General features: G+C 43.8%; 2 protein-coding genes across 3 annotated transcripts; one reads left to right on the top strand and one right to left on the bottom strand.

Annotated features, from left to right (window-relative positions):
* The first annotated feature begins 2827 nt into the window (after nucleotides 1–2827).
* Nucleotides 2828–7557, top strand: KRR1 (KRR1 small subunit processome component homolog). 2 transcript variants are annotated; one of them, XM_058805174.1, is made up of 10 exons: nucleotides 2828–2937; nucleotides 3339–3514; nucleotides 3988–4122; nucleotides 4392–4517; nucleotides 4612–4695; nucleotides 5278–5334; nucleotides 5811–5981; nucleotides 6150–6227; nucleotides 6357–6450; nucleotides 6933–7557. In XM_058805174.1, exons 1-10 carry the CDS (start codon nucleotides 2844–2846, stop codon nucleotides 7073–7075), a joined length of 1158 nt encoding a protein of 385 aa, XP_058661157.1. In that variant the 5' UTR covers nucleotides 2828–2843; the 3' UTR covers nucleotides 7076–7557. The 2 variants fall into 2 exon arrangements, with proteins under 2 accessions (XP_058661157.1, XP_058661156.1); XM_058805173.1 differs by having other exon boundaries at nucleotides 2832–2937; nucleotides 3336–3514.
* Nucleotides 7558–9336: 1779 nt separating this feature from the next.
* On the bottom strand, nucleotides 9337–19792 carry LOC131558143 (glioma pathogenesis-related protein 1-like). Its single transcript, XM_058805757.1, has 6 exons — nucleotides 19428–19792; nucleotides 14764–15009; nucleotides 13252–13361; nucleotides 11447–11529; nucleotides 10289–10315; nucleotides 9337–10208 (listed from the first exon to the last, which is right to left on the bottom strand). Exons 1-6 carry the CDS (start codon nucleotides 19605–19607, stop codon nucleotides 10057–10059), a joined length of 798 nt encoding a protein of 265 aa, XP_058661740.1. The 5' UTR covers nucleotides 19608–19792; the 3' UTR covers nucleotides 9337–10056.
* Nucleotides 19793–21250: the final 1458 nt, after the last annotated feature.

The following is a 21250-nucleotide window of genomic DNA, read 5'->3' on the forward strand; positions in this document are numbered from 1 at the left end:
TGAATTATCACAAAATCCCAAGTCGCTCTTTTGGATTGGAAAATGGCACGTAAGAAAGTGCCAAGTGGCTGGAGTCCTATCTACTGACTGGGAAATAATTACTTTGCTGCATAATAAAGAGGCACCTTCCTTCTAACAGCAGTGCTCTGCCTATTTATCGTATCATATAAATGTCTGTAAGGGAGGCTGTGCTGCTTCGTTCCTTCACTTTATTTTTAAGAGGAAAAAACCACTTGCACATAGACACACACACCCACACACAGAGCTGAGCCAGGTCCCCCCAAGCACAGCAATGGCTCCAGCAAGTGTAGGGGTCCTGCTAAACTAGGATCTGTACTACTCAGACAAAGTCTTTGAAGGAGCCCTGTGCACCTGGGTCTCTCCATCCCACACTGCATTGGGTAGAACACTGAACATGGTATGTGCTGCCAGTGAAAGGTGATTTTGGAAAACGTGTTGTTCCTGGAAGAGCTGGGAGGGCATGCACACCCTGGGGGAAGGGGTGGTGCAGTGATTTACAGCATGCAGCAGCACTGCATCCCCACCTGTGGTAACTGTGCCCCACCACTGCGGGGGCACTCACACTGTCCCTCCTGCCTGGGAGCTCAGCTTCAAACCACTGTGCAGAGGACCCTGCTCCTGTGGGGTTGCAGAATCCCTGTCCCAGTCACCTGGACAGCAGTGCCAGTCCCTCTCCCCTCAGTAGCCATTGTCCCTGTAGCTAGCTGTCATCAGCTTCCTAACCCCTCTGAGTGAGCAGTAGCTGGTTATTGCATTTGAGCTGAGATTAGTAAAAATTATATACACGTACTGCTGGCTGGAAAAGCAGAGAAGGTCTGTGGGAGCATCCTGATCCTATTAGGAATTTAGAGAAGTGGCTTCCTTGGATCCAGCCAGTCTGCAGATACTGAGGTAAGAGAAAGATGAGAAACTACTGTCTCCTTCAAAGAATCAGACAGGAGGGGCCTGAGGACCCCTCTCAAATCACATCTTCTGTTAGTCTGTTAGCATTACTGCCTCTATTTTCTGTTATTTTCAGTGTATCTGTCTTGATCAGGCAAAGAGACATTTCAGTGCAGCACCGGATCACAGAGGGTTGCCCATCGTTAAAAAAGAAGTCACAAGGCCCCTGTCCCTTGCCCCTTACCCCACACACCGTTCTCTTCTCCTCCAGCACAGAGGCTGGGGGCTCGGTGACCCCCCTGGAGCAGCAGCTGGCAGAGGGGCTGGGATGCAGGAGAGGACAGGGCACATGGGTAGGCTGTCACTGCCACTCAGAGGCGTGGGATGTACACACAAGCAAGCAAGCACACTAAATTGGACGTTGGCAGGCTGGAGGCTGCAGCCTGTAATTTCTCTTCTATGGATTGCAGCCCCTCTAACTCTCTCATCCCACCAGGAGCCTTACTCCACTCACCAGCGCTGAGGACATGCCCCTTCCACAGCCCACTCCCGTGATTTTTTCAGTGAGCTGCACCACAGGAGTCATCAGACACTAAACAAGAGCAGAACTAAACTAATTATCATCCTTCAAGCTCTTTCCAAATCTGTTTTGCTGTGCTTTCACGACACGTGTGCAGGATTCAGGTGAGAGACGCGCACCGTGCTCTTCATGCGCTCCACCGCGCCGCCTCCCCAGGCAGGAGCCGCAGCGCTCCCTTCGCATCCACCGGGTGCCTGTAGCGGGGCAGGAGCCCGTCCTGAGCTCAGAGGCTTTGCAGCGCTGAGGAGTGCCAGCCCGGCAAGCAGCCCCAGGAAGCTTCCGGGCCCAAGAGCTGAGAGAGGCAAATCTGCCTCCTTGTGTTTGTCCAGCGGCACGGAACCTTTCAATGTCAATGGTATTCGGCATCCCAAGCCCGGTGCCGGGCGGGGCAGGGCTGCGTGGGCGGAGGGGGAGCACATTCCCCACGGCCTCCATCCCTCCGGGTCCTGTCCCTCCGGCGGGCGGCAGCTCCGTCCGGGCGCTGGGCTCAGCGCGGCGGGCAGCGCCCTCTAGCGGGGCCGGCATGGGTAACCAGCCTCCCCAAGCGCCGCCAGCACCCTCTGCCAGGGGCCCCCGGGCTCCCCTTCCCGCTGCTTTCCCTTCTCCGGGAACCGCTCCCGGCCCCTGCCTGCAGGATGCTGGCAGACAGAAATTAACACGAATGGCTAAAAGCTTGCATCAGCTCGATGTCAGGCTCGCAGACAGAAAGGACTGGGAAGTCCTGTTCGTTGTGGGAGATGCGGGTGAGCAAAGGGCTGGCACACTGAGCTGGCGAGGAAAAACAGGAAGGAAGGTCCGAAGGAAAGGTTTTAGGAGGGTCAAAACTGATTTTTAAATTAGTATTTTATTCAGGTGTAGATCAGGTGATAGAAGTCTCTTCCTCATCATTTAGGTAATTAAAAATCGTAGATTGCAGGTTTTTATGAACAAATGCATTGAACACCTGCCAAAGACAACACTGTCCTGCCTCAGAGTGCTTTTGCTCTTAAAGGTCTCCTCCAGTTTTTCACACCACTGGCTTTTCATGGTCTTCATAGAAGACAGCGGAGGAGCCACACTCCTGCTCTTTCATTGAAGGAAACACTCAGGTACCGGTACAGGAAGGGGCAGGGAAGAGGATGAAGAGCATCCCCCAGAAAACCTTAAATTCCTTATTTACTATCCAGATTCATCAACTGAACAGTAGGTAATTCAGCCGAAGAACCGGGTCTCGCCAGGAGCCCGTTTCCTGTAGTTACGAGCTCCGCAGCACCCGGGTGTTTCGGCACGCGTTTGGGGCGCAGGCTCCGGCCGGGCGGTCCCACAGAGCGCGGGGGAAGCTCCGCGCGGCCCGGCCCCGCCCCTTCCGGCGCGCGCGGACATGGCGGCCGTGCCCGAGGAGCAGGCCGGGCCCGAGTCCGGCCCGAAGCACAGAGAAAAGCACAAGAACAAGAACAAGAAGAAAGCGGCGCCAGGTGAGGGCGGGATGCGGGACTGGCGGCTGGCCGGGAGGGCCGCGGGCTGAGGGGGGCTCCGGGGGCGCTGGGGAGGGCACAGGCGGCTGGTGGTGCTTGGGCCGCCAGCGGCGGTGCCGTGTTGTGGTGTGCCCGCTCTCGGCTTCCTCGCCTCACTTTGTGCCTTGTTCCTGTGTAATATACTTGAATAATCATCTTGTGTATACCAGATCAACAGCGCATATCTCAGCTGCGGATTTCTTCTTTTTTTGGTTCTTCTTTTTTTTTTTAATATATATATATATAAAGGATTTAAAGCAGTAATATTTCTAAGGTCAGAAGAGATGCAAACCGCACTCAACAGTGTATTAAATCAATCTTCTTATAACAATAGTTTTGTTTTTTTTTCTTTTTAATAGCAGTTGATGAATCTGAACTTCTCACTGTGCCAGATGGGTGGAAAGAGCCAGCCTTTACAAGAGAGGATAATCCCAGAGGGCTGCTGGAAGAAAGCAGTTTTGCAACGTTGTTCCCGAAGTATAGAGAAGCATACTTGAAAGAATGCTGGCCACTTGTCCAGAAAGCCTTGGGGGAACATGTATGAACTTTTAACCATTTTGATACTACACTTTACCTTTTGGGACATATAGGTCGTAATTAAGCTAATGAAAACAGTGCAAGTTGCTCTTCTAATACCATGTTCATGAATTTCTACTGTGCTTGCCTTTTGAATTAGCAGTGTCATTTTTTGTCATCAAAATCGGTGAAGAACTGTGTAGCCAGACTTGCGGTTCTTTGTAAATGCTGTCAGCACTGTATTTGTAGCAGCAAATATCTCATCATCCAAGCACTGACAGCTTTGCTGTGCTTGAATTCAGGGAGATGAGAGAGGTGGTGCTTTGGGCCTTGGACACATATTCAGGCTGGGTTTTGTCTCTGTGTATATGAATTTTCTTAAGCTAAAAGTCACTCAAGAAATTTTGCAAAATAGGTCTACCTTCTGTTAGTTAACTGCTTACTGCCAAAGCAGAATTATGATATTGATCTGGTGTTTCTTTTCAAATACTGCAGTATGTGAACGCAGCGCTGGATCTCATTGAGGGAAGCATGACTGTCACTACCACTAAGAAGACTTTTGATCCGTATGCAATCATTAGGGCTAGAGACTTAATAAAACTTCTGGCAAGAAGCGTTCCATTTGAGCAGGTCTGTAATAAATCCTGAAAATTTTTATCTATCATAATGCCTATCTTTTGTCTTAAATTCTATCACAATATTATACTTAAATTCAGTCATAATACTCATAAAATACTATATTTTAAAAATGTGGGAATTTCAAGTGAGTCAAGTAAAAGAAAATATATATTTAAAGTAAATATATCTGAAAGCAAAGGAAGAAGAATAAATTGAAGTATTCTCTTGATTGCTATGAGTAATACATTTGAATTCAGATGACATTGTCTGCATCTCTTTAGGCAGTTCGTATCCTTCAGGATGATGTTGCGTGTGACATCATTAAGATAGGCTCTCTGGTGAGGAAGAGAGAGACTTTTATAAAAAGAAGAGCACGGCTTCTTGGGCCAAAAGGATCTACTCTGAAGGTATTTCCTAGAGGCATAGTAACCACACAATACTGAGACCCAAATTTGTGTCATGTCTTCATATTATACTAATTTCTTTTCATTTTTGGTGTAGGCCCTGGAACTGTTAACAAACTGTTATATTATGGTGCAAGGCAACACTGTTTCAGCTCTTGGACCCTTTAGTGGCCTAAAAGAGGTAAGATGAGGTAGATGAGCCATTTGTGTAGCAAACAAATTTCTGTGCCCAGCTCGAGGGTGGGTGATACACAAAATCTGGCAACCTCGGCAGTATCTCACTGACTTTTCAGCTGTGTGTTAGTAAGCTACATTTGCAGGAATGTCCACAGTATTATCATCTTAGCTGCTGAATTTTGTTTAGACTCCAAGATCTTTCTGTCTTGGAAGAAAAATTATCTGTATATATTTTAATAACTATGTGGGAGAAGAATGCTTGTCAAAAGCAAGTTCCTCATGACACCATAAGATTCATGGTAACATGAAAATAATGTTTATGGGGCCTGCTGGAGTCTAATAGAAGCATGACAATAGTATTGGCATTTTTGAAGTGCTGTTCCTTCCAATTAACCCTGTGCTTTAGCTTCTTAAAGACTGGAATCAATGATCTTGGAGATCTTCTCCATCTTTAATGTTTCTGTAATTTTAAATGTTACTACTTTGGGGTGGCAGAGGAAGCACAGTATGTTATAGCTGATATTTTAATTGATTAGCATATGAAGTGCTTGATGAGCTTTCTGTTCTTCTTTTGTACTCAATACAGGTTAGAAAAGTTGTTCTGGACACAATGAAGAATATACATCCCATATATAACATCAAGGTTAGCATGGTCCACTGCATGTTTGTTTACAAGAAAATGCGATTTCTTCCCAGAGAGTTGTATATTAAAAAGTTACATGTTTCTGTGTGGTAATCTATTTTGAGAATTTCTGTAGTGTGCTGCTTTATAAAAACCACTGACTTTAATATCCTTTATTTTACTAGGATACGTTGCCATAACACCATAATGGCAGTATCTGCAAAATCAAAGGAAACTTTCTCTTTGATTGTTGGCTTGATACTTGCTCATTTAAACTGAAGGACCTTCTCCTGTGCATTCTGTCCCTGTTTTGAGACATCTTTCTGGTTCTGTTCATAATTAAGCCCCTCTGCTCTTACTGAAGTGAGATGTGCAAGGTTTGAATGTAGCATATTCCCTCTAAGAAAGTCTAGTAAACTTCTGTTTTGGATCTCTTGGCTTCTACTGTAATACTCTTTTTTTAATAACTTCTTTGTGATGTTCTGAAACTACTGAAGACTTTGATGATCAAAAGGGAATTAGCAAAAGATCCTGAACTGAGGACACAAAGTTGGGAAAGATTTTTGCCTAAATTCAAGCGGAAGAACTTGAAAAAACGCAAGGAGCCCAAGAAGAAAAATACTAAGAAGGAGTACACACCGTTCCCACCTCCACAGCCAGAAAGCCAGGTCAGTTGAATCTTTATTTGGTTATGCAGGAATATAGCACACCTGAAATTGTGTTCTTTGTAAAAAGAGGTGGGGAGGCCTTTTCTGTCACGTTCTGATTCCCTGATACTACAGGTCTGGCTTATAATGCCTAATTAATTAAGGCTTCTTGCTGCTTATCTTACACAGATTGATAAAGAATTGGCAAGTGGTGAATACTTCTTGAAAGAAAGACAGAAGAAACGCAAGCAAATGGAAGAGATAAAGGTAAAGTTGTATCAATCCAGGGTCCAGTTAAAAAGCATTTGATTGCTGACTTGGAATCTGATTATTTTTTTTTTTGTCCTTTTTTGCCCTCCTCTTTTGCTGCCTGACCTTTTTTATTGGTAACTTCAGGCAAAGCAAGCAGATGCAGTCAAGAGAAGACAAGAAGAAAGAAATAAAGCTTTTATCCCACCAAAGGAAAAGCCAGCTGTGAAAACAAAGAAAGGTAACCAATTTTTTCCTGTTGTAAAATCTTCTGTTGTCAATTTCTAAGCTGAGTGATTTTGCAAATACAGCCTAGGAAAAAGAGAGATCGTCCAAAAAGTCCTGGTGTTAAGATCCATGCCCAGAGATTGCCAGGGACAGTAGAAAGATCGTCTAGCCAATAATTTTATACCTATAAAATTCTCCATTGAAGAGTCAGTCTCTATTGGTTGTTTGAGCTTCATCAATTTTTGCCTTTCAGTTTTAAAGTGATGCTGCCATAACTTTTACATTCAAGTAAACAGAAAGCAATACTTAGTTGAAAAACTTACATCACAACTTTGGTACAAGATAGAGTAAATAGTTCTAACCTTTTCTAATAGTTCTAACTTTTTCTAAAGGTTATAGTAAAACCACACTATGTGCAGAGTAAGAGCTTATGTTCTCAAATGTTTTATTTTTTTAACTGGAGAAACAACAATCTTTGTATTTCTTACTGTGTAGCCTCCACTGAGAAAAAGATTGATATTGAAGCAATCAAAGAAAAGGTAAAGAATGCGAAGAAGAAGAAATTAGGAGCACTTCCTGAGGAAGAAGTAAAGTTAAAAATGGCAGCAGATGAAAAGAAAAAAAAGAAAAAGAAGTAATTCACCACCCAAGATGTTTACTTGTCACCTCTGATAATGAACATTTTTACACTGAAGATGGGAGATTTTTTGCTGTCAGTATAATGTGGACAAGAAAAGACTAAGTAAACGATCATTCTCTTTTCCTAAGTACAGTTTAATTAGAGGACCTACAATAGCTGTACAAGCTTGGCGAGGTTGGTGAAGAAAATCTGTGCTACTGTGTTGTTTGATGTAGTAAGAGAATGTATTTGGATAAAATCCATCTGTCTAAAGGAGGAGTTTAATGTGGAGTGTTAAACATTTGGGCCAGATAACTCTGGGAAGGTTAAAGCTCAAGGTAATTCTGTAAAAGACTACCAGACAATATGCAGCCTCAAATTGTGGTGATAACTTTTGCTAAGCAGGCAAGATTTATTACTATATAATGCTTTTATTTTTGTAAAAGCTGATTTTTTTTTCTGTGTGTCTTGTCTCAACGTTAATAAACTATTTTAATACAATGTTCTGAAACCGTAGTTAATCTACTGCACAACCTTCATTGTGTTGTCCAGGAAACCACTGATAACCTGTCATTTATTAGCATTATCGTGATGGATTTTTACACAGAATATGGTACAAAGCAAGTGTCTTTACACAGAGATTGTGCTGCAGGGAAAGCAAAAAGTTGTGTTATTTACCTTTAAATATATTCTTAGTTTAGTTCCTTCTTGCAAGAATATCTTAAAAAATTGTGTTCCTATTTTTTGTTTTTTTGGCACTTGCCCTGTTTTAAAGGAAGTTTAGAGGTTTTTCAATTTGCTGAAACTGTGAAATGTGATGAAATAAAGTGCACCAGCAGAGCATATATTGCTTATTTCATAGGTCTGGGATTAAAGAAACAAATGTATTGAGGGGGAGATAGAGCCACACTAATGTTATGATTCTGAGTGCCTTTGCTAGGGTTTGGAATTTTGATCACTGCACATGCAGTGGAAATGGTTCTAGAAGGATGCAGCTCTATGCCTTTTAGTGACCTTTTATTTGAAACTAGTAGGTGAAAACACTTTTTTTTTTTTGTTTGATAGATGCCACATTGTAAAGTTCGGGCATTTAATCCCCCTATGCCCGCAGGTTTTTAAGGGAAGGTCTTTCTTAGGATTTCTTAAGAGCTGCCTAAGTATATAGTTAAATGAAACTGTTAACATTTTGAACTTTCAGGGCTCTGCATTGCTTCTGTTTCTTCTCCTGGAGACCACACCTTAATTAAGCAGGAGAGAACTGCTGAGCTCATTTTAAGCTCCCCGGACACAGCAGTTTATCTTGTTCTCTTTCCTGCCTTCCTCTTTTCAGTAGTAGGACACTACCCCACATGGGGGACAGAGATTGTCCTGCAAGGTCTGCTGTGGAGCCCTGTGCAGGAGGAGTACCCACACATTGCGTCCTGCTGCCCAGGTGCCCCTTGTCAGCTGATTTTTAGTTGGGACTTTGCAGTACATGGAACTTGAGGCCTGGGTTTCACACAAGAAAGGAGCTGAGTGTGCTGTCTTGGCTATGGAGGCTCCAGCAGTCACCAAAGATGTGTATATATATAAAGATATTTCAAGCATGAAATTTGTAATTTTGTCCCCAGACATATTTGCATTTTGAAAAATTATTTATTCAAGGAATGTTGTGATATTGAAATGATTCTAGTATAAGAGTACTAGCAGATAATGATCTGGAAGTGTAATGTGAGAAATGTTGGGTCCCAGTTCCAGTATTTTCAGTTAAAATCCATGCCAGTAGTAAGGTCAGGGTCAGGAGTAGGCATGCAGAAACAGTGACAGGTATTGTGGTGACAGTACTGCAGAAATGAAGGGGAGAGAGGAACTTCCCCCACAGCAGTGTGTGCAGAGGGACAGGGTGCAGAAGCTTCTAAAAGTGTAGACAGGGATTGCTGTGGTCCAGCTGTGAGTTTGTGCAGCTCTGCTGCTTCCAGACTCAGCTGGAGCTGGGTGACTGTGGTTGGTAGAGGACATACCGAGCTGAAGGCAGCAGCTGTCCCCACAGCCTTCTGCCTGCTCCAGATGTGCAGGTTTCAGGAGATTTGTTCTTTGGCAGCTGTTGAACCAAACTAGTAACTATGGGCACAGCGTGATTTTATTTGGAGTTCCATGTTTCCCAGTATTGTTTCTAGTGTTGTGCAAGTTGGAGCTCAATCTGGATTTATTTTGTGCAACAGCAGTTAAGATTTAAGTCATGTTGCAAATTCATGACTGCCATACACAGGAATCAGGAAATAACAATTTATTGTTTGAAACAGCAGTAAAACCCCTATACTGAAAAAAATAAAAAACCACAACAGGAAAGATTGCAGTGATAGATAACCATGTAAACACAGGTGAAACTGTTTAGACACAGATGCCATGAGTTTAAAAACAATTTCTGAGCAAAGCAAAGTGCCAATGGCAAGTGCTCTGTGAGACTGGGAAGTGCGCTGCCTGCCCCAGGATGCAAATGCCAGAGGTTCACAGGGATCCAAAAATTCCTTTAAAAAAATTAAATTATACAGGCCACTCTGCATCTTGCTGTAGGAGTGCCCAAGGTAAGAGTGCAATAGGAATGAGACAGGTGCATACTCTGCCTGTGCTTTGGCTGTGGGCTGGGCCCTGACTCTGGGGCTGGACACTCTCCAGCCCTTCCTAAAGTGTGTTGGGCAGCTGCCCGCACCTTAGTGTGCTGCCTGGACAATGTGCCCCCATACCCACCAGATCACATGCACACTGCTCCACTTTAAAAATATTTTAACTTTTTAACTTTTAAAACAATTTTAACTAATTTTTTTTAACTTTTAACTGGTTCTGAGCAATGAGAAAGCTGCTTATCAGTGCTTGTAACTATGACCTGCAATGAAGATGTTACTTCTGTACTTGTAAATCACATTGCAAACAATGTCTCTACCGATGTTTGTGCTGCCTGTAACTTATGTGAATGGAAGAGATGAGTTGAGCCAAGTGCTCTTGTGGTCTTCTACATGTGTGCTACCCACTGGCAGGTACTAGAGACCAATATTTTGGTAAGAGCCAGGCGGCCACAAATGTCAGTATAAGGAGTATTAATCTTAAAGCAATAATGGAGATGCAGAACTCGTCACACGCAGGCCTGTCCCACTCCGGGTGCCACCTGGTATTCTCTGTAAACAAAACAATTCACTTGTTTTCAAGTATAACTGCAACAAGGGCAACAAAAGGAAACAATTCCAATGATACTTACCAACTACTTTGTCACGCTCTTCATTTTCTGGAGAGAGAAAAGAAGTAAACAGAAGCACACATAATTTAGAAACAATTTGACTCTAATGAAAAGGGAATGAAATGTGAGCATCACAATGGGCTTATAAATACAGCTGATGTGTTTCTTCTCAGGAAAAAGCAAAGACCTGCTGACTCTGGGAGAGCCCTGCAGTGACTCTCAGAACTCGGAAGAGGAGTGGTTTATCACACTTTTTTGACTTCTATCACCAGTGGCTGGTATAGAAAGAACTCCCCCCCGGGTGTGCTTCCCAAGATCACTGACTTTTGCCTTGTGGCCTGTGTTTTGAGAGCCTGCAACTAACATTAAACAGCTCTGTGAATCCAAGACTCCCTTAAATTCCTTAGGTACTGATGTTTTAACAGCATCTTCCCACTCCTTTTAGTTCATCAATAGTTAGAGTGCTGGGGAAAAGTGTGACCATACCCTCAGCTCCCCACAGGCCAATGGCTACAGCACAGTGCCTTGTCTTTATGGAAATTTCAGTTCTCCTTCCCTCCTGACTCCATACAGCCATTAAAAAGACAAGTGCAGGCATATCAGGAAGGCTGTCAGACTTGAGTTGAGCACTGCATCTCCATGAATGCACTTGCATGTCAGCCTTGTTCTCTCCCAGTGCTTAGGGGAAAGCAGATGGCCTGGCTGATGGTCATTGGAGTGAGCAGCTTTGGCAGTGCCATGGCTGCTCTCCCCACCCGCAGAGGCATGGCAGGGGCAAAGCTTGCTTGGAACTGCACCAGCTCAAGCCACAGCTCACACATCAGGTGTGGATAACCTGGAGCCCCCAGGACAGGTATCCCATTCTCTGCTTTCAGTTTCTGCAAGCAGTAATTTCTGGCAGGGGTAATAACACTTTAAACTGCAGCCACCATATCTCCTGTAACACAGCCTCCAGCACCTGAAGAGCAGACCCCTCCCATCACTCCCCAGGGTAGAAAACAGGCTCCTGCCTTCATCCCTTCTCTTTATGTACCACTACCCACTTGGCTTCTGACTGCAGGTTTTCAGCCTATATTTAGGAACAGGAGAGTTCTGTGCCTGCCTCCTGCCACTATCTTTTGTGGGCTCTTTCCCTTTCTACACATGCTTGGGGAGGATGTCTGGTTGTCTTCTACTTACGACACATTGTCATGGTACACGTCTCACCACCGCACTCACTGCATGCTGCTCCCGTCTTGTATGGTTTTACTGGGTAATTCCCACTGCAAAGGAAAACACCACTGCTCTCAAACAGCCCAAGGAAGATGGCAATACCTACTGCTAATTAGGTTTTAACCTGAGTTCTGCTTCACTTGTGTTGATAGAATGATGGGTTTTTTCAAGAGTCCCATCTGAGTGCCCTGTGCCCAAGACATGAAGAGACAGAAGAGATTAGGTGTACTGGGACACCCTGTTTAGGAATTTGGAGACAGCAGCTTTGCAAACCTGGGAATTAAAGCACTCTCAGAGCTGGGTAATTTGTGCATGGAGACTCTGGAACCTCACAGCTGGCTCTGGCTATGGAAGCAAGAGCAGGTTCAGTTACTGTGTATGTATGTGTGTATTCAGCCTTGAAGACGAAAGCTCTGGTGTTGGAGAACCATAGGTGGTGATTTCATCCATTTGTTGTTTAATATTTTGGGAGTGATGTAAGACTCTCTCCTGCTACCTCCCTCTACCTGTGGTGTGAGTGGGACCAACTACCTCTGCTCAGGCTGATACTGCACCAAACACAGCTTCAGTGCTTTGAGCAAAGTACGGCCAAAGCAAGACTTACAGCATGCCTCAAACTGCCCGTGAACACAGAGAGGGATTTTGTAAGCATGAAATCGCAGCAGTGAGATGAAACTTCATGGTAAAACCTCATTACTTTCAGCAAGGCAAGGCTTTCATTGCTTGGTCTAAGCTGAAGAGTACATTCACTTGAGGCAACTGTGTGTGAATCTTGCCTGGGCCCTTGGCAGAGCTGAAGCAAAGCAATGAAGCTGCTGCTTCTCAAAATCAACAGCTGGATGTGACATTCCTCCACTTGTTAGCATGCAACTGACCATTTGTGGTGTCCTCACCCAGCAGGGAAGGGCCCAGCTTTAAAGCCCTCTCTAGAGCACCTTGTCTCTCCAGAGAGTGCCCTGTCTGCTTTGCTGGATGCTGGTGAAGGGACCACTCCTCTTCCTCATGCCAACACAGGGCAAGAAATCCAGTGGGATTTTGGCCCTCTGCACATTTGGGTGTGGGGCTTCTGGGGAGAGCAGCAGCTGTGTCATTTCAAGATATTTACTCAGGGGTACATATTCTTCCAAGGATGAGACGTGGGCAAAAGGAATGCCAAATTTGCTTGAGCTCAAGGGCTGCCTGGCTTTGGCCCAACATGGCTTTGCCAAAGGCTTTTAAAGCTGCATTTATACTGAAGTAGTATTAATTAGCTGGAGAAGAGAATAATACATCTATCCTAGCTGGATATCCTACTGACTATGCACATGAAGGACCTCTGGATCAAATTTTGTCTTAAGCAGCCTCAGCCTCCTAAGCAGCCCTCAGCTGCTAAAACTGCAGGCTGCCAGCACTGCACACTTCAATGTTTATCCAAGCCATTGACTTAGGGCTTAATTCCTCAGGCACATGTGGGAATATCTTCAGACTTGGCAACTGTCTGGGGCCATCTTGGCATTTAGGAGCAAGGGATTAACTTTCAGATGATCATTTCAGTATTTGCATGTCAACATCTTATATTTAATCCTTTCTTCCAGTCCAGCTGCTTTTTGTCTCCAATATACAGCCCTCATCTAGCAAACAAAAAACAGCGGTTGGACAAAGGTGTACCTCTTCTCTATTTTGGAGACTATTTCCTCCCACAAAAAAAAAGTACTAAATGGACTGATCTAATAAATGTGTATGCTGTGGAAGGGAAGGGGTAGGACCCAAATACCCATAACAAAAAACCTTACGGTGGCCCATAGTTGCAGATGAAGTGTGCTGCATTGCGTATGGAGATGTGTTTCACCGTGGGACAGAAGTGCACAGCACAACCAACCTTGTAGCTTGTAGCCCAAACTACCTGCAAAGACAGATGGATACACTGGTGAGAAGGCTTTGATTCAGCACCTGAAGAGTTAGGAGAAGACATGCTCTCCCTTGTTTTATCACATACAAATGGAATGAGGAGGACTCGTTTGGCAGGCTTCACAGGGAAAAGCAGCAATAATGGATCTCATAAATCATAGTTTTTTCTGAAAAAAGATTGATTATTTTACCCAATTCACCATATATTTGTTAAAACTGTGCAGAAATGTCGCAGACATTTTTTTACAGAAATACTTTCTTTCAGATTTGTCTATCTTCTGAGAAGCAGAGGCTCCAGAAGAGAATGTAAACAATGATTATCAGCTGCTGTGGAATGCAATAGAATGCACCTGTGATTGGTTCGTGTTCTATGTGTACAGTTGAGAGCCAATCACAGGGCAAGCTTTCTGGAACACAAAGACACAGAATTCTCTTGTTTTTAGATTTTATTCTATTCTTAGCTTAGCTTAGCAAGCCTCTGCAACTTCTCTCTTTATTCCTATTATTATAGTTATAATGTATTATATATCATATATCAATAAATCCAGCCTTCTGATCAAGAAACAAAATTCTCATCTTTCTCTCACCCCAAGCGACCTCCTCAGGTCGCTGTAATACAGAAAGAAGACACAACTGGCTGTAACAGGTTGTTTTCCTTTCTTGCAAAGGAGAAAGGTGAAATTCACCTCCTTTGTTTCAACCTAATCCATTAGCATTCTTTCTTGCTGGTGGGAGCTGAGTTCACACCTGTGCAGAAAAGGCTGCACACAAGTTCAGAAAGCCCACCAGCTTCGCCTCATCTACTCAAGTCCTAAAAGCACATGTGTATCTCTGCAAAAAATATTAAACAGCCTCAGGTCAAAATTTAAGCCTAGAATTGCTGTTGCAAGCTGTCCTGCTATCCTATAGCTGTGGGTAGTGACTGCAGGGTTGCATAGCAGCTGCAGTCCGTTTCCTCCCTTTGCCTGCTTGCTTTGGGAATAGCAGTTGGACAAAGTGCGCACATGATGTTTGCAGACACCTCTTTTCATTATGGTACTTCTCCAGCCATTGGCATTTGAAGTCTGCCTGACAGAGCTGGGACCTCATTCTACTCATGCACTGCAGCTCACAGCCACTGCTGTTGTTTGTTTTTCAGCCACCTCTTGGCTAATCTGACTGCTTGATAGCTGCACTGTTTCCTTCCAAAAAAACCCATAAACTGCCACATTTTAAGTAATAACACAGTGACTCTTTTCCTCCCATAATTTGGAACGTAAGAACATCTTGTGCACACAGACATATAGTAAGACCACAGAACCTGGAAAGATTCACTGAATCTTCAACAGAAATGTAGAGGGTTTGTATCAAAATGGCAAAGCTGGTTCATGGTTTAGATGGAGAAATGCAATGCCTACCTGTGTATAGTGGCCACATACTCTAGAGCACTTATTGGTGTCATAATCGTAGAATTCAACCTCGCTGTACCAAGCGGAGAGGGCTCCTTTCACGGTAAAGGCAGAAGCTGAGCCAGTCCAGATGTTTTCTCCAGCAAAGGCAAATTTGGGGTGAACTTTCCCTCGCTCTTTCAGGTATATATTATGTTTAAATAAGCATTTCTTTGCCCAAGCTTTTGCAGTCTTTGCCAAATCTGGATCCCAACTCTGCAAAATAAAGACAATTAAAAATCACTTTGCTATTCTGGCAGTGCAGTAATTCAGAGCAGCTCTCAGGAAAAGCTGTGTCTCAATTGTGTAGATGCTTTTGGTTCATTCATTTTTTACTTCTGTGGAGACTTACAGAGCTACATGGTAAATCAGCTTATAGATTTGTTTCTGATTTGAACTTAAATTGCTGATTAAGCTTGAAGAAATTTTTTTTGGGTGGTGAATGATCTTGGCTGACTGGCTTGTTGGACACCAAGAGCTGTACATCAGCCAAACACAGTGTTTGTGGCACAATGAGCATTTCAAGGCTGTGCTGGCCATGACTGAACATTAATGTAAATTAAAATGAATTTACATGGAAACTGGAAAATGAGGGTTATGCCTACCATATCAATAATGCAAAAGTCTTGTGTAGCCTCATATTTGCTTAAGGCCATGGCTGGCAGGTCAGTTCACAAGCACACTGCGATGTTGGGGACAGTTTAAACTCAACCCTTGGGTGAGCATCATTGTGTTTGGTGGCTTGAAACCTGAGTGCTGAATTCATATTTGTGGAATGACTCATTCACTTGCTATTCAGTTTTAGAGAAAGTGGCTATTTAAGCAACTGAGTTATGTAAATGTCTTTTGTTTGCACTGGAGGTGGTGTCTGCTCTTGCTGGGTTTTCTTGTGCCCACACCTTGAGTAATTACAACATTGTACCTCCTGGTAGATACAGTACCACAAATGTATGCTTGTAGTCCTAGTTATACTTTGTGTTATGTAAATGAAGTTGTCCAGCACAGAACTAGTTTGTACTGAAGTTGTTTTTTTTTTTAAAATAAACTTTTTATTTTTCCTCTTCTGAATTAATTAAAATAGCTTACTTGCTTCTGCAAATGATGGAAATGCTAAGGAAATTGTTTTGAATGGATCAGAAATTATGAAGGAAAAGGTGCATTTTAAAATCTTTTTTGTAGATTTTTTGGTAGAATCTAACAAAGATAGGTTGTTGGATTTTATGTCTATGTTTTACCTAAGTAACTTTTTTTGTACCATAGCTAAGTCTGAAACAATGTGTATTGTTTACACTACCAATTGGTAATTAAAAACCACAAGACCATGCCAAAATGCATCTATGGAGATTTAAAAATATTTTTTAACCTATGTCTTACATTTCTTCCTTTGCCTAATGTTTGTGGAGGGTGTATTTTCCCAATGTGGCGGGGTGGACACTGGCTAGGTGCCCACCAAAGCCACCCTATCACTGCCCTTCTCACCTGGGGAGGGGAGAGAAAATGCAACCAAAAGGTCCCTGGATTGAGATAAGACAGAGAGAGAGATCATCCATCAGTTACTGTCATGGGCAAAACAGATTCAGCTTGGGGAAATTAATTGTATTTATTACAATTTTAAACATCTTCCCCGCACCTCTTCTTTCTCCCAGGACATAACTTCAGTCCTGATTTTCCACTTCCCCCCCCAGCAGCACAAGGGGACATGAATTGGGGGTTATGCTCTGTTCATCAAACACTCCCTCCTGCTCCTTCCTCCTCAGGGGGAGGACTCCTCACACTCTTCTCCAGCTCCTGTGTGGGGTCCCTCCAACAGCAGACAGTCTCCACAAACTTTCCAAATGTAAGTCCTTCCCAGGGTTTCAGCTCTTCTGCTCCAGCAGGGTCCCTCCCTCAGGGTGCAGTCCTTCAGGAGCACACTGCTCCAGAGTGGGTTCTCCATGGGGTCACCACTCCTGCCAGCAAACCTGCTCACTGTGGGCTCCTCTCTCCACGGGGCCACAGCTCCTGCCAGGTCCCTGCTCCAGCACAGGTTTCCCACAGGGTCACAGCCTCCTTCAGGCCTCCACCTGCCCCAGTGTGGGCCCTCCCCAGGCTGCAGGTGGATCTCTGTTCCTCCATGGGCCTCCATGGACTGCAGGGTCCCATCCTGCCTTACCATGGCCTGCACCACGGGCTGCAGGGGAATCTCTGCTCCAGTGCCTGGGGCACCTCCTCCCCTCCTTCTGCACCGACCTTGGTGTCTGCAGAGCTGCTCCTTTCACATGTTCTTACTCTTCTCTGGCTGCAATTGCTTGTGCACAGCCTTTCCCCTCCTTGAATGGAATATCCTAGAGGCACTGCCACTGTGGCTGAAGGATTTGGCCTTGGCCAGCAGCGGGAAATGACTCTGTGGGACATTCAGGAAGCTTCTGGCAGCTTCTCAGAGAAGCCACCCCAGTATGACCCCTCTGCTTTCAAAACCTGTTTGTGCAAACCAAATACACCCACAAAACTAGGACATAAATAATTTAGATAGGAACTCAGTACATCAAGTATGAAATTTGGGGCAGGGAGTCTTATTTCAAGTAAGTAGTTGGTATTTCCTTAGACACTTTTAAGAACAATGGATAAAATCTGTCATTGTACAGAACTTGTCTTCCAGTCCTGGAAGATAACTCAGACAGTTAAGACAGAAGCTTCATTTTACATCTTGTCAAGGCTCTGGGATGATCATTATGAAAGAAGTACAACAGTGGGGGATGCACCTTTGCATTTCATGGTCTTTTTTTTCACATTCTGCTTTTTAAGAGTCCATGCACCTCCTCCCCTCATCCTATAGTAGTAATAGGTTTAAACTTTGATAAAGGTATGAATAATACTAAGTTTAAAGTTGCATAGTAAGTTTAAATATACTTTCCATTTTGTGTGAATACTTGATCTGGCTGACAGATGAAAAGCAGTGTACAGAAATGTTCACAATGATTTTTAGTTTAACTGCAGTTACACTCCATATTTGCTTATAATAGTGCACTTAAAACAGAAAGATTGGACTGAATGGCATGCAAAGAAAATGCACAGGACAGGGAGATTTGCATATAGATATCACTGCTATTTAAGGAAACAATACTTACCTTTTTTTCTCCCTCATTAACTGCTTCTCAGTTTTCATTTTCATAACAAATTGCTTGGTGACTTAAGGAGGAAAAATTTAATGCATAATATGTGAAAAATGATGTAAGGCAGTACTAATTCAAAGGAGACTGTTATGAAGCCCTGATGAAACTGGTGAGACTGCTGTTTTTGAGGAGCCTTAGAACAGAACTAAGTAGTGCTTTGGGTGGATGAGAAAGGGCTCACATTTGTCAGGTAAAAAAATTTTAGATCAACATTCTCATTTTATAATACATGTATTACAAATGCCAATGGTTGTGCTTTGTTACTTGCAATTAAAGGAGTTTCTATTTTGCATTTTCTTTTAAAAACTACTTTTCCAATTATGAGAATGCCCTGAATTCAATCTTAATTTTTACATATCTAGGTGGAGAATTACTTCCAGCAAAAAAGAAGCTCCTTGTGAAATAAAAGCACCATTTTATTTTCTGCCTTTTGGAAGTGCAAAAGGCCACTCAAAATACTCTTTTCAGTTCTAATGCTTTTAGTTTTGTAATAGATTTTATCATGTATTGCACTGCTATCTCCACATTAAATAGTTCCTGGAAGAGGTCATATTTAAGACTAGGGATTTTGTGGTATTTTCAAAGAAACTTGCCATGATTCAGCTTCTGGTTTAGATGCAATTTATTTGTCTCTTTCTTATGCTTCCTTTTTTTTTTTCAGATTTCAGTTATTTACTTTTTCAAATGAAGAAATTAAGCACAATTTAAAAATACAAACACTGCACTTTTAACACATCCTAACAATATTTTGTTTGTTTAGGGCCAGTAAAGCAATGTAAAAAATAGAGAGTCCAAGGAACATGTTCTGAAGGCCAGGATGCACAGCTGAGGAGAGCTGATCTAAAAGATGCATCTAGAAGCGAAACTAAATATGTTTCCTGTCATGTTTGCAATTCAAGTTTTATTACTGTGCGGTTACGCCTCCTAAGTGGGGCACTTACCTTTTAGTGTCTGACAACCAGACACGGAAAATGAACTTGGTGCTTTCTGGCTTTCCCCGCAGGCCCAGCCCCTCGGAGCTGCCGCCCTGCTGGCTCAGGGTGAGAGCCCTGCAGGGAATGCCCAGGGAAAGCTCTCCGGCGCTGTTTGGCAACAGGATCTGCCCTCGCCGACCGAAGCAGGAAAGTTGTGCTTAGATGAGCACAAACCCCGCAGCCCCGGCTGCCGAGCTGCGTGCGGCGCCTCGCAACCAGAGGCTCCTCACACAACCCAGCACAGCAACCCCGCTGGGCCGAGGGCGGGCAGCCCTCGAGGGAGGGCTGCGGCTGCGGGGGAGGAACTGCAGTCACCCCTAAACTGCACATATCCCACCCGATAATTACAGCCTTCTTCTCTGCTTTGAAAAGCGGTCAGTCTTACGACCCCAGGTTTTTTGGGGTTGTTTACTGATTTTTTGCATTTGATAACAAAAGCAATCTTTGAGAATCATAAACAGCATCACAATGCTACAGATTTGTATGTAAGTCATGAAGATTCCCTTACCATCCAGAGCATGTTGCTGGCTGGTGGATTCACACTGGACCGCAATGTGTTGTGGGTTTCCACACATAGCTTAATAAACTCCGGATCCCGAGGATCAGGCAATTTCGACGGATCAAAAGAATCAGAGGAACAACAAAAGAGTAGTAAAGCCAGCGCACAGGTAGAAAATCTGCCTGTCATTGAGAAAGGGAGAAGGAGGGAGATGGTGCAAGCAGAAAGTCACCACGGTGGATCTAAGGGCATCCCTGGACGTCCCGAGCTGTGGTGCTGAAAGCCGGCAGGCTCTGTGCCCGGTTGCCGGTATTTACAGAGCTCCTGAGGGCGGCTGGGCGTGGCCTGGCCCTCAGCGCGGCCGCTGCGCACGCCGGGGGTGGCGGGGCGCGGGCCGCGGCTGCTGCGGGCCGGACGGGGCGAACCCCACAAAGTCCGGTGTCCTTTGGAGAGCCCGCCGCCTGTGCTTGTGCTGCCACTCGCTCTCTGTACAACACACTGCAATGGAACGCCGCCGGGAAAAAGCATCGGTGTCGGTCCTGCCCCCAGTCCCAAAGTCTGTTCATCTCTGCGGTTTGTGCACAGGCATCAAGGAAGTTTTCTTCAACCAGTTCCGTCACCGAGCACTTGCTTAAGGCATGCACTGCAAATGTCATTAGTCCTTCCCTTGCAGTCATACTTCTCAACGTCTGGTCTTTGAGCTTTAAAAGAAGACTGTTTCAGCTGAACGAAGTGGTTTTAGCTCAACCAGCAGCATTTTGCTCGGAAGATTTGAGGGCTGGACTTACCTTAGCCGTGGTAATTGAATACAAAGCTAGTCACAGGAAACTAGTCATATTTCAAAAACACTGTTATGAGAATAAGGAAGTTGAACTGTAAGATCACATTAGAGCTGTAGCAGCCTTGTCCCTTTCTTTTTTCTTCTTTCTTTAATTGTGGTGGGCAAATGTCTCTCCTGTCCTTTAGGCTTCTTTGTTACTATTTGTTTGGCCCCTGTAATTCTATTCATAGCAATCACTATGTATTGCAGAAAAGTTTTGGATAAATTTTCTTCTTTTGATGAAACTAGATGCTGTTAAAGCTGTTGCTTTTTCTCTTCCTTATATGTTTTCTTCCTTTCCACTACAACCAAACTGTTATAAAATAAAGCTGCCTTATTTGTTTATTTATTTAATTTATATACTAGTCATTCAGTGTCATTTCACTCTAATCCACATTTATTTATTTATCTATTTATTTACTGGTCATTCAGTGTCATTTCACTCTAATCCACCCCAAGAGATCTATTAACAAGAGCCTCAGTTGGGGCCCATTTTTATTCTGTGGGATGGCATGCTGCAATGTGGCTCAGAATTTGAGTCTGTGTTCTTAAAACATTAGAACAAAGACAAAAGAGAAAAAAAACAGCTTTAAATACTGATAGCACAGTTATGCATTGCTAATATCAGTCAGTATCTCCTGGCTTGAAAGATTCCACTCACTAACAAACTTATACTGGAAGAGTGGGGGTCAGGTTGAGGACTAAATGTCTAATAAAACAAACTGAATCCATCAGAGGCTTGGGCTTTTTAAATGAGGCTGAGATGTTCCGAAACCAGAATCCGTCCTGGGCCCATTTCATCTTCTGTCTGTTTCCTGCTACCCGAAAAGTCACGATGGCTGCCATCTACTCTCATTTTAGATATTTTCACTATCTCACATCCTAAAATTAAGGTTTCCCCATTGACACCCCACCTTAATCCTTACTCTGGCAACTTTCCCTTGTATTCTTCTTATGGAGAACAAGGATTAATCCTGAGAGGAGAAGAATGGACTAGTACAACTGACAATAG

This window comes from Ammospiza caudacuta, chromosome 5 (assembly GCF_027887145.1).
Source record: "Ammospiza caudacuta isolate bAmmCau1 chromosome 5, bAmmCau1.pri, whole genome shotgun sequence".
Classification (NCBI taxonomy): Eukaryota; Metazoa; Chordata; class Aves; order Passeriformes; family Passerellidae; genus Ammospiza; species Ammospiza caudacuta.